The 13,566-nt window shown below is 21.3% G+C and overlaps 1 protein-coding gene across 1 annotated transcript in view; it reads left to right on the top strand.

Moving 5' to 3' along the window:
* Positions 1-13,566, top strand: part of LOC117170120 — a 39,253-nt gene that overhangs the window by 13,973 nt on the left and 11,714 nt on the right. Inside the window, exons 3-4 of the mRNA XM_033356659.1 lie at positions 982-1,286; positions 9,086-9,324. Coding sequence (XP_033212550.1) covers positions 982-1,286; positions 9,086-9,324 — 544 coding nt within the window. The remainder of the gene's footprint in view (positions 1-981; positions 1,287-9,085; positions 9,325-13,566) is intronic.

Below are 13,566 nucleotides of genomic sequence, written 5' to 3'. Positions count from 1 at the left end.
TTTCAACCAGGTTTTCGATCAAAAACGAAATATTTGAATTTTCAGATAAAAAATTAATGAAAAAAAAAACGAATTTTTAATAAAAAAAGTTAAATTTTTAGCAAAAAATATTAATTTTCTACGAAAAATTCAAATTTTCATACCAATTGTTTGACTTCTAAGACAAACAATTCAAAAAATTCACAAAAAGCCAATTTTCCACCAAAACTTTGCATTTTTAACAAAACAGATGTAATTTCAAAACAAAAGACGAATTTTATATTATAAGAGTTGCTATTTCAACAAAAAAATATTCATTTTTAACGAAAATTTTAATTTGCAACCAAATAATAAAATTTCTTAGAAGATATATTTCGAAAAAACAAGATTTCACAAGAATTTCAAGGATTTGAAAATATTTCAGAAGATTTTAAAGATTTCACTAATATTTTTAGGATTTTAAATCTTTTACAATAATTTCAATATATAACATTAAATTTCACAAAGATTTTACGAATATTTCAAGGTTAAAAATACACATTTCATATTATTTTAATGATTTCCCAATAATTTTTTAACTTTCATAAAGATTTCAATTGATTTTACAAAGATTTCGCAAAAGAATTTGAAAGATTGAAAAATGAATCGGCTAAGTTCACAAATATTTTAATGATTTTACAAATTTGTCTAAAAAGTTAACAAATATTTTCAGATGTTTCAAAATATTTTACAAAGGTTTTTATATAATATTTCAAAACTGTTCAATGTCTGGATCATATAGTTTTTTTTTGACAAAAAAAATCAATTTATATTAATTCCGAAATTGAAAATTCATCGTAAATATTAAAATAATTTTTAAGATTGAAACTGCCGCGACTAAATAAATTCCCCTCCCTTTTACAAAATTCAATGACCGTTCCAGGTCCTCAAGGTCTTCCAGGTTTTGTAGTTATTCTCAGGTTTGATTATAAATCGACAAAAAAATATGTAATTTTTTTTCAGGATTCGGAAAATTCTTCTCCCGAATTTAATAAAAGAGCCAGAGAGGATGTGGTTGACGAACTGATGGAATATGTAAATTCAACTTTAGTTTTTCGAGAGGAGGCCCAAGAGGAGAATTCTTTAAGTCGTGATTTAGAGGAATTTTTGACAATAACTCCAGCCCCAACTAATAGTTTTCGAAATACTGCGAGTTCTCATAAACAAATTCATAAAGATGATGATTTTCTAGGCCATTCGGACAGTAAAAAAATTGCCTCAAGGAGCAAAATGGAAAGCGAATCGAGAGAGAACGAGAAATATTCTTGGTAGGCTGAATAATAAATTTAATAAATTAATCAATTACAACCCTAAAAATGAATTCGCAACAAATTACATTAATTGTTTGCAAAATAGTTGAATTTTCATCCTGAAAATAATAATTTTCACCCAACAAAATGTAATGGTTGAAATTTAAAGAAAAAAAAATGGATTCTCATAAAAAAGACTTGAATTCTCAACTAAAACAGATTAATTTTTAAGCGTGCAGTTGCATTTCACCCAAAAATTATTTTATACCATAAAGAATGAATTTTTAATAAGAAATAAATTTTTTTTTTAAAAAGGACGTTTTTTTCTCGAGAAAATTCATGAATTTTGCACCAAACAGTTAAATTCCTAACTAAAAAAGATCAGTTTTCAACCAATTTTTCGAATGTTGAGATTTTTATTTAAAAAAATTAGTTTTTAATAAAAAGAGAACACTTTTTCTACGATCTTGTTGAGTACTCAAGCCAAATAAATAAACTAATTTTCTACAACAAAGTTGCATCTTCAACCTGAAAATAATAATTTTTAATAAAAAAAGATTTGAATTTTTAACCAGAAAATATGAGTTTTTAATTTTAAAAAAGTTTTATTTCTATCAAATAGTTAAATTTTCAATTAGAAGGGATTAATTGTCAATAAAATAGAGGAATTTTCAACTGGAAAGGATACATTTTTAATCCAAAATGAAATAGGTAAATTTTTAACTAGAAAATATTTTTATTTTAAATTGAGAACAGTTGAATTTTTAACTTTCTAAACTTTTGCAGAAAGAAAAATATAATAAGAAAAGAAATTTTTCATAAAGTAGTTCCATTTTAAACCAAAAATGGTCAATTTTCAAAAAAATGTAATAGTTTATTTTCCAACCAAAAATTATTTGTATTATAAAACAAAACCAGTTGAATTTTTACCCGCAAATATAAATTTTTAACAAAAATAAGTTAATTTTTAAACAAATAGTTGCATTTTAAACTAAAAATATGAATTTATTACCAAATAGTTGAATTTTCAATTTAAAAAAATCAATTTTTATTTAAAAATGAACTGATTTAAAGTTTTTAGTTAAAAAATTAATTTTAAACCAAAAAAATAGTTCATTTTTCCACAAAATAAATGAATATTAAACAAAAAAATGAATTTGGAACAAAAAATAGAATACACGAATTTTCAACTGAAAAGGATGCATTTTTAATCAAAAAATGAGTATTTAAATTGGCAGTTAATACATTTTTTAGACAATAAATGCGAATCTTGAAGAAAATTTTTTAATTTATAACCAACTAGATTAATTTTTAGCTAGAAAAGATGTTAAGTTTATATAAAAAACAGTTGAATTTTTAACTTTTTCAAACTTTTACAATAAAAAAAGAATATAATAGAAAATGACGAAACAGTCGCATTTTAAACAAAAAAATTTATAATAAATTAATAACGAAAATAATTTTTAACCGTAAAGTTGTAGTTTCAAGAACGAAAAAAATTAATTTTCTAACAAAAAGGATGAATTTTAAATCAGATACATATATTTTTTACAAAATAGTTGAATTTTAAATCAGATACATATATTTTATACAAAATAGTTGAATTTTTATCAAAAAAAAAAATTAATTTCCTACCTAAAAGATAAATTTTCAACAAATTACATAAATTGTTTTACAAAATACATCAACTTTTTCTCAAATGGTTGAATTTTCTTTAAAAAAATCGAATTTTCCACAAATTACATTTTTCTACTAAATATTTTGAACCACTAATGTAATGTTAGTCTAAATTTTATTTGATTAATTTTTTAGTTTATTTTTTTTTAATTTCTAAAACTGTTTAACTGAATACAGTTAAAGTTTCAAATTAAAAGAGAATCGATTTTTAACAAAAAAAAAAGTGAACTCAAATGTTCATTGAAGAGAATTAATTATTAACGAAAAATAAGAATTTTCTAGAAAACAGTTTAATCTTACTATAAATATTTTAATTTTATAACAAAGTTAGAAAATGTTAAGTCAAAAACACGAATTTTTAATCAAACAATTAAATTTTTAATCCAAGAATATATAAAAGTTTATATTAAAAAAATAGTTTTCAATTTAAAATAAAATAATTAAATTCTCAACTGAAAACAGATTATTTTGCAATGAAGGAGTTGCATTTTTAACCAAAAAATTAATTTTCTGCCAAAGAAGACGAATTTTCTTGAAAATGTATCAATTTTAAGCTAAATAGTTAAATTTTCTACCAAATCGTTTAATTTACGAGTCGAAAATAAGAAGTTCCATTAAAATACTTGAATTTTTAACCAAAACAAATGATTTTTTACTAAACAGTTGTATTTTTCAACAAGAAGAGTAATTTTGTACTCCAAAAAAAAGACAAATTTTGAATAATTAACGTAAATTTTAACCAAATAGTTAAATTTTCTACCAGATTGTTTGATTCTCGAGCCGAAAATAGGAAAGTAAAACAAAAATTGAATCCTCAACCAAAACCTTTTAATTTTCAACCAAACAGTGCAATATTTAAGCAAAAAAAAAAATGTCTACCAAAAACCACTAAATTTCAACAAAATGCATCAATTTTCAACCAAATAGTTAAATTTTCTACCAAGTTGTTTAACAAAAAAAGTTGCTTTTTTTATTAAGTTCTGTTAATTCAATTCCAATTTTAAGTGGAAAAAAAAACAAAAAAGGGAAAGATTGCAGCCTGCAATAAATAAATATGAATTATAATAATTTCTAGACTAAATAATATTTTAAATAAGCAAAAAGAAATTCATTTTTAACACATAAAAAATGTTATGAACTTATTTTGACAATATTTATATAAATTTTTTATTTATTTTTTATATTTTAAAGAGTTTTATTTTGTCACAAATGTTTGACTTTTATACCAGCCTAAGAAAATTTGAAGGCAAAAACACGAATTTTCAATACAACAATTAATTTTTTAACCCAAGAATATAAATTTTCAACAAAAAGTTAATTTAAAATCAAGAAAAAGAATTTTGAATCTAAAAAGATAAATTTTCAGCGAAAAATGTAAAAAATTAAATTTTATCAACAAAAAATATTTCAATTTTAAATAAAATAATTGAATCATCAAATAAAACAGATTAGTTTTTACAAAGTGGTATTTTTAACAAAAAAAAAAGGATTTCTTACTAAAAAATAGGAATTTTTAACCAAATAGTTAAATTTTCAACAAAATGGTTAAATTTTTTGGCCGAAAATAAGAATTTCCATCAAAATACTTGAATCTTTACCTTAAACAAATGATTTTCTACTAAAAAGTTGCATTTTTAACCAAAAAGAATAATTTTGTACAAAAAAATAAAATTCTGAATAAACATCGTAAATTTTCAACCAAATATTTAAATTGTCTACCAATTTGTTTAATTTAAAATATGAATTTTCAACAAAATGCATCAATTTTCAACCAAATAATTACATTTTCTATCAAATTTTTAAATTTTTGAGCTGAAAATACAAAATGTCAGCAAGATATTTGAATCCTGAACTAAAAAATATTAATTTTCATCGAAACAGAGGTATATTTGACCAAAAAAATTATTTTCTACAAAAAAGACTAATTTTAAACAAAATGAATCAATTTTCAACCAAATAGTTAAATTTTCTACCAAATGGTTTAATTTTCGATTCTAAAATACAAAATATTTGATTCCTCAACTAAAAAACATTAATTTTCAACCAAACAGTGGTATATTTGACAAAAAATAATTATTTTCTACCAAAAAATACTAATTTTAAACAAAATGCATCAATTTTAAACCAAATAGTTAAATTTGCTACCAAATTGTTTAATTTTCGAGCTAAAAATACAAAATATCAACAAAAAAACTTGAATCTTTAAGTAAAGCATAATAATTTTTAACCAAACATTGGTATATTTAACCAAAAAAAATTATTTTCTACCAAAAAAGACTAATTTAAAAAAAAATGCATCAATTTTCTACTAAATTGTTTAATTTTCGAGCCTAAAATACAAAATTCTAACAAAATAATTGAATCCTCAACTAAAACAGTTTAATTTTCAACCAAACAGTCGTATTTTTAAGAAAAAGAAAAAATTAATTTTCTACAAAAAATACGAGTTTTGAACAAAATACAGAAGTCAGCAAAATATTTTAATCCTGAACTAAAAAACATTAATTTTCAACGAAACAGTGGTATATTTGACCAAAAGAAATCATTTTCTACCAAAAAATACTAATTTTATAAAAAATGTGTTAATTTTCAACCAAATAGTTACATTTTTCAATCAAATAGTTAAATTTTCTACCAAATGGTTTAATTTTCTGACCTAAATTATAAAATTCTTACTAAATAATTGAATCCTTAATTAAAACAGATTAATTTTCAACCAAACAGGAGTACCTTTAACCAAGAACAATTTATTATCTACCCAAAAATACGAATTTTCAACAAAATGCATCAGTTTCCAACCAAATAGTTACATTTTGTACCAAATTTTTTAATTTTCGAGCTTAAAATACGAAATGTCAGCAAATCATTTGAATCCTCAACTAAGAACATTAATTTTCAACCCAAAAATGGTATATTTAACCCAAAAAAATTATTTTGATGATTATTTTTTTTATTTATTTATTAAAATTATTTTTAAATTATTTTTAAATTATTATTTGAATTATTACTAAAAAAAGACTAATTTTCAACAAAATGCATCAATTTTTAAAGAAATAGTTAAATTTTATGCAAAATTGTTTCATTTTCGAACTTAAAATGCGAAATGTCAGCAAAATATTTAAATCCTGAACTAAAAAACATTAATTTTTAACGAAACAATGGTATATATAACCCAAGAAAATTATTTTGATGATTATTTTTTTCTTTATTTATTTTTTAAAATGATTTTTTAAATTATTATTTGAATTATTACTAAAAAATACTAATTTTCAACAAAATGCATCAATTTTCGACCAAATTGTTTAATTTTTGAGCCTAAAATACAAAATTATAACAAAATAATTAAATCCTCAACTAAAACAGATTAATTTTCAACCACACAGTGGTATTCTTAACAAAAAGAAAAAATTGATTGGTTTTTTACTAAAAAAAATATAAATTTTGAACAAAATGCATTAATTTCCAACCAGATAGATACATTTTCTACCAAACTGTTTATTTTTCGAGCTTAAAATACGAAATGTCAACAAAATTTTTGAATCCTCAACTAAAAAACATTAATTTTCAACCAAACAGTGGTATATTTAACAAAAAAAAATTATTTTCTACCAAAAAAGACTAATTCTCAACAAGATTCTTTAATTTTTAACCAAATAGATCAATTTTAAACCAGTTAGTTAAATTTTCTACCAAATTATTTAATTTTCGAGCTTAAAATACGGAATTTTAACAAAATAATTGAATCTTGAATGAAAGCGGACTAATTTTCTATAGAAAAATACGAATTTTGAACAAAATGCATCAATTTCCAACCAAATAGTTACATTTTCTACAAAAATTTTGTATTTTCGAGCTGAAAATACAAAATATCAGTAAAATACTTGAATCCTTAACTAAAAAACATTAATTTTCAACGTAACAGTGGTATATTCAACCCAAAAAAAACATTTTCTACCAAAAAAGACTTTTACCAAAAAGAGTTTAATTTTCAACAAAATGGATAAATTTTCAACCATATAGTTCAATTTTCTACCAAATTGTTTAATTATCGTGCCTAAAATTACAAAATTCTAACAAAATAATTTAATCCTCAACTAAAACAGATTCATTTTCAACAAAACAGTGGTATATTTAAAATAAAAAAAATTATTTTTTAACAATAAAGACTAGTTTTCAACAAAATCCATCAATTTTCAACCAAATAGTTAAATTTCCTGCCAAGTTGTTTAATTTTCGAGCTTAAAATACAAAATTTTAACAGAATAATTAAATCCTCAACTGAAACCGATTAATTTTCTACCAAAAAAATACGAATTTTGAACAAAATACACCAATTTCCCACCAAATAGTTAAATTTTCTGCAAAATTATTTAATTTTCGAGCTGAAAATACAAAATGTCAGAAAAACATTTGACTTCCCAACTAAAAAAATTAATTTTCAACAAACAGTGGTATATTTAACCCAAAAAAAATTATTTTCTATCAAATAGTTTAATTTTCTTGCCTAAAATTACAAAATTCTAACAAAATAATTTAATCGTCAACTAAAACAGATTCATTTTCAACAAAACAGTGGTATATTTAAAATAAAAAAAAATTATTTTCGACCAAAAAAGACTAATTTTCACCAAAATGCGTCAATTTTCAACCAAATAGTTAAATTAAAAAATAAATAGTTAAATTTTCTACCGAATTGCTTAATTCTCGAGACTAAAATACAAAATTCTAACTAAATACTTCAATTCTTAAATAGAGCAGAATAATGTTCAACCAAACAGTGCTATATTTAACACAAAAAAATTATTTTTTAACAAAAAAGACTAATTTTCATCAAAATTCATCGATTTTCAACCAAATAGTTAAATTTTCGAGCTTAAAATACAAAATTTTAACAGAATAATTAAATCCTCAACTGAAACCGATTAATTTTCTACCAAAAAAATACGAATTTTGAACAAAATACACCAATTTCCAACCAAATAGTTAAATTTTCTGCAAAATTGTTTAATTTTCGAGCTGAAAATACAAAATGTCAGAAAAACATTTGACTTCCCAACTAAAAAAATTAATTTTCAACAAACAGTGGTATGTTTAACCCAAAAAAATTATTTTCTATCAAATAGTTTAATTTTCTTGCCTAAAATTACAAAATTCTAACAAAATAATTTAATCCTCAACTAAAACAGATTCATTTTCAACAAAACAGTGGTATATTTAAAATAAAAAAAATTATTTTCGACCAAAAAAGACTAATTTTCACCAAAATGCGTCAATTTTCAACCAAATAGTTAAATTTAAAAATAAATAGTTAAATTTTCTACCGAATTGTTTAATTTTCGTGCCTAAAATTACAAAATTCTAACAAAATAATTTAATCCTCAACTAAAACAGATTCATTTTCAACAAAACAGTGGTATATTTAACACAAAAAAAATTATTTTTTAACAATAAAGACTAGTTTTCAACAAAATCCATCAATTTTCAACCAAATAGTTAAATTTTCTGCCAAGTTGTTTAATTTTCGAGCTTAAAATACAAAATTTTAACAGACTACTTAAACCCTTAACTGAAAAAAATTAATTTTCTACCAAAAAAATACGAATTTTGAACGTAATACACCAATTTCCAAACAAATATTTAAAATTTACAGCCAAAAAGTTTATATTTTCTATCAAATTGTTTAATTTTCGAGTGCCGAAAATAGGAATTTTCTACGAAGCAGTTAAATTTTCAACCAGAAATTGAAAAACTTTTAATTTTAAAATATTTTTAACGAAAAAAAAAGATGATTTCTGAACGAAAAATTTAATAGTATACATTTCAACGGAGAAGAATAAACATGTAACAAAAAAAAGTTGGATTTTAATCATTGGTTTCTAATAATTCAGTTCACAATTTAAGCGGAAAAATCAGAAAAAAAGGAGACTATGAAGCCTGCTATAAAGAAATAGGAATTTTGATAATTTATAGACTGAATATTGTAACTAAATAATAAAATTCATTTTTTATATAATACTTAAAAAATGTTTTCAATTTACTTTGACTCTATTTTAAAAATTTCTTGATTTATTCATATTTTTTATATTTTTACAGAAAATGTTTTTTTTTTATACATATCTTGTTTATTGTTTTTAATTTAGGAAGAGAGACACGACTTCGGGGAGGCATCGAGGAGATGTAGCTGATATGAATGAAAATCTCGAAGTGGATGAGCTTGATAGATCCCACTTAGGTAGAAACAAACCAGGGACAGTTTTCAATAAAAAGGTTGTGGTCAGTCCAGTTCCGTTCGTTCGCTCCACGAGGGAAAGCTTTTGTACAATAAAAACTGCCCCGATTCAAATTTTAGGACAACAAACAAATACCTCCTGGAACCCAGGTAAGTTGCTCTAATTTTCCTTATCTAATATCTTTAAAATTTTTATTTATTTATTTTTTATTTAATTTTACTGAAATTCCTAATATTTCAAGTAAAAATATTACAGTTAAAAAAATTAATTTACGGTCGAAAAGTATTTTTTTTTAAAATAAAATAGTTCAATTATGAACCAACGAGATAAATTGTTAAGAAAGTAGTTCATATTTCCACCTGAAAAATTATGTTACAATGAAAACTTTAATGGTTGTAATTTCAATTGAAATAGATTTTAATTTTGAAAAAAATGTTGAATTTTTAATCCAGCGATAAATATTTTCCATAGAAAAATATCAAATAGTTAAATTTTCAGTTTAACATCGAAATTTTTCAACCAAGAAGATTAATTTTTTTTCAAAAATGACGATTTTTCAACAAAATACATGAATTTTCAACCAGATAGTTGAATTTCTAATTTAAAAAGGTGTATTTTTAATCCAAAATAGAACTAGTTATATTTTAGATTATAAAATTAATTTTCAAAAAAAAAAAAAGAATTTTTAACAAAATAGTGGAATTTTCTACCAAAAAAGACGAATTTTTAACTAAATTGTTGGTTTTTTCAATTAAAAAACATCAATTTCCATTAAAAAAATTAAACAAATTAAATTTTTTGTTTGAGAATTTAATTCTAAAAAAATGAATTTTTAACAAAATAGTTTATCTGTTCAGCAAACAGGTGAATCTTAAATCAAAAATTAATTTGCAAGAAATTTGATGAATTATTAACCACAAGATTAATTTTGTACCAAAAAATACGAATTTTTAAGCAAATCCATTAACTTTTAACCAAATAGTTGAATTTTCAACCGAAAATGTGAATTTTTGACCAATAAATTAAATTTTCTACAAAAAAAAACGAATTTTCATCAAAATGCGTGAAATTTCAGCCAAAAATTGAATAGTTAAATTTTCAATAAAAAAGATAAATTATCAAACAAACAAAAAATCATTTTTAAATAAATAGTTAAATTTTCAAGAAACAAAATAAATTTTCAACTTCACTAATGAACGTTCTACAACAAAAAATAAATATTTAAAAAAGAAGGTCAATTTTCTCCAAAAAATATGAATTCTAAAAAAAATGTAATGGTTGATATTTCAACAAATTCTGAATGTTAAACAACTTACTTTTTACCAAGTAGTTTAGTTTGCAGCTATAAAATGTCAATTTTAAAAGAATAATGAAATAGTTTAATTTTTAGTTAAAAGATTAATTTTCTATAAAAAAATACATGAATTTTCAACAAAAAAGTTAAATTTTTAATTAAACCAGGTTTATTTTCAATCAAAAGGAGAACTACTTAAATTTTCAGTTAAAAATTAATTTTCGACAGAAAAAACGAATTTAACAAAAAGTTTATTTTCAAAGAAAAAGATTAATTTTTTACCAAAAGAAAACGAACTTTCAACAAAATTAATGAATTTTCTACTACATAGTTGAATTTTTAATTAAGGGAGATAAATTTTTACTCAAAAATGAAACTAGTTACATTTTTATTTAAAAATTTACCTTTTGACAACAAAAAAAGAACGAAATTTTAACAAAATTGTTTCTTTTTATCAGATAGGTGAATCTTAAATAAAAAATGAATCTGCACCAAATTTGACGAATTTTTAACCAAATAGTTGAATTTTCAACTAAAAATATGAAATTTTGACCAATAAAATTAATTCTGTACAAAAAAGACGAATTTTTATCAAATACATGAAATTTCAACCAAGAAATTGAATAGTTAAATTTTTAACCAAAAAAATTTATTTTCAAGCAACAAAAAAATGTATTTTAAAACAAATAGTTAAATTTTCACGAAACAAAATAAATTTTAAACTTCAATGATGAATTTTCTACAACAAAAAATGAATCTTTAACAAAGTAGTTCAATTTCCTTAAAAAAATATCAAGTCTAAAAAAAAATGTAACAGTTGATATTTCAACCAAAAAATATCAATTTTTAAACAAAAATGAAAGAGTTAAAATTTTAGTCAAAAGAATAATTTTCTATAAAAAAAGACATGAATTTTCTACCAAAAAGTTAAATTTTCAATTAAGAAATGATTATTTTAATTCAAAGCGGAACTTGTTAAATTTTCAGTTAAAAATTAATTTTCTGCAAAAAAAAAACAAATTTAGCGAAAAGTTATTTTTCAACAAAAAACGTTAATTTTCATTACATTTTTATTATAAAAATGTACTTTTTAACAGCAACAAAAGAACGAATTTTTAATAAAAAAGTTTTTTTTCCATCAGACAGATGAATTTAGATGAATTTTTAAAGAGATAGTTGAATTTGCAGCCGAAAATATTAATTTTTGACCAATAAAATTAATTTTGTACGAAAAAATACGAATTTTTATCAAAATACATGAAATTTCAACCAAAAAATTGAATAGTTAAATTTTCAATAAAAAAATTAATTTTCAACAAAAAAAAAGGTAAACAAATAGTTAACTTTTTAATTAAGAAAGGTTTATTTTCAATTAAGGAAGATAAAGTTTTATTCAAAAATGAAACAATTTACATTTTTATTTTAAAAAATTACTTTTTAACAACGACAAAAAAAATTTTTAACAAAATAGTTATTTTTACATTTTTAGTTTAAAAATATAGTTTTTAACAACAACAAGAAAAACGATTTTTTAACATACTAGCTGAATTTTGAAGAAACGAAATGAATTTTCAACGTTAATGATGAATTTTTTACAAAAAAAAGAAAACGAATTTTTAACACAAGAAATGAATTTCCAACTAAATACTTGAATTTTTAATTAAGGAAGATAAATTTTTATTAAAAAATAAAACTAGTTACATTTTTATTTTAAAAATTTAATTTTTAACATCATAAAAAAAATTTTTTTTAAATAGTTTATTTTTCCATCCGACAGGTAAATCTTAAATAAATAAAAAAAGAATTTGCAGCAAATTAGATGAATTTTTAACGAAATGGTTGAATTTTAAACCAAAAGGTAGAACTTTTTAACCATAAAGATTAATTTTGTACCAAAAATACGAATTTGTAACCAAATTCATTAATTTTTACACAAATAGTGGAATTTAAAAACAAAAATATGAATTTTTGACCAATAAAATTAATTTTGTACCAACAAAGACCAATTTTGATTAAAATACATGAAATTTCAAGCAAAAATGTAATAGTTAAATTTTGAATGAAAACAAAATTAATTTTCGAACCAAACAATATGAAATTTTAACAAAATTTCTCAATTTTGAAGAAACGAAATAAATTTTTAACATTAATGATGAATTTTTTATAAAAAAAAATAATTTTGTCGAAAAGGATGAATTTTCGAAAATATACATGAAGTATGAAGAAAACATGGTATAATTGAATTGTTAGCTAATAAAGTTAATTTTTGGACAAAAAATAAAGCAATTTTTAACAGGAAAATAGGAATTTTAAACTCAAAAGTTAATTTTCAAACAAATAGTTGAATTTTTAACTAAAAAAGATTAACTTTGAATCAAAAATGGAATGAATTAAGTTTTTAATACAAAAGTTTTTTTTTAACCACAAAAAGACATTTTTAACAAAATAGTTGAATCCAAAACTACCAACATAGAATAATTTTCAACAAAATACATACATTTTCAAGAACAATTTAAATTTTTTATTAAATTGTTTAATTTTTGAGCCGCAGATCTGAATTTTCTACAAATCAGTTCAATTTTCAACCCGAAAATGATAATTTTCAACAACAAAAAATTCATTTAAAACCGCAACAGATTAATTTTTAAAAAGAAAGTAGCATTTTTAAGCAAAACAGATAAAACTTAAACCGAAGAAAGATACGTTTTCAAACCAAAAATATGAACGTTCAACAAATTCGTTGAATTTTCGTGAAAAACAAAATTTGTGAGTCAAGAAAAAACAAAAACTCTATCAAATTGTCGAATTTTTTAGCCAAAAAGACCAATTTTTATGAAATTGGTTGAGTTTTTAACTAAGATGTATGACTTTTTAACAAACTTGTTAAATTTCTAAGAAAAGAATTTATTTTAGAACCAAATAATACAATTAAAAAAATATATATATGAATTCTTAACGATAAATCTAATGAAGCTTTATTAAAAAAGAGTCGATTTTCTACTGGATTTTTATTAATTAAGTTCGGATTTAAGTGAAAAAATGAGAAAAAGGACAAATTTTTCTATCAAAATTTTTTTATTTTATATATATATATATA

The sequence above is a fragment of the Belonocnema kinseyi genome, chromosome 3, assembly GCF_010883055.1.
Source record: "Belonocnema kinseyi isolate 2016_QV_RU_SX_M_011 chromosome 3, B_treatae_v1, whole genome shotgun sequence".
Taxonomy (NCBI): Eukaryota; Metazoa; Arthropoda; class Insecta; order Hymenoptera; family Cynipidae; genus Belonocnema; species Belonocnema kinseyi.
Note: the sequence above shows the minus strand (reverse complement) of the source record. Positions and strands in the feature narration are given on the sequence as shown.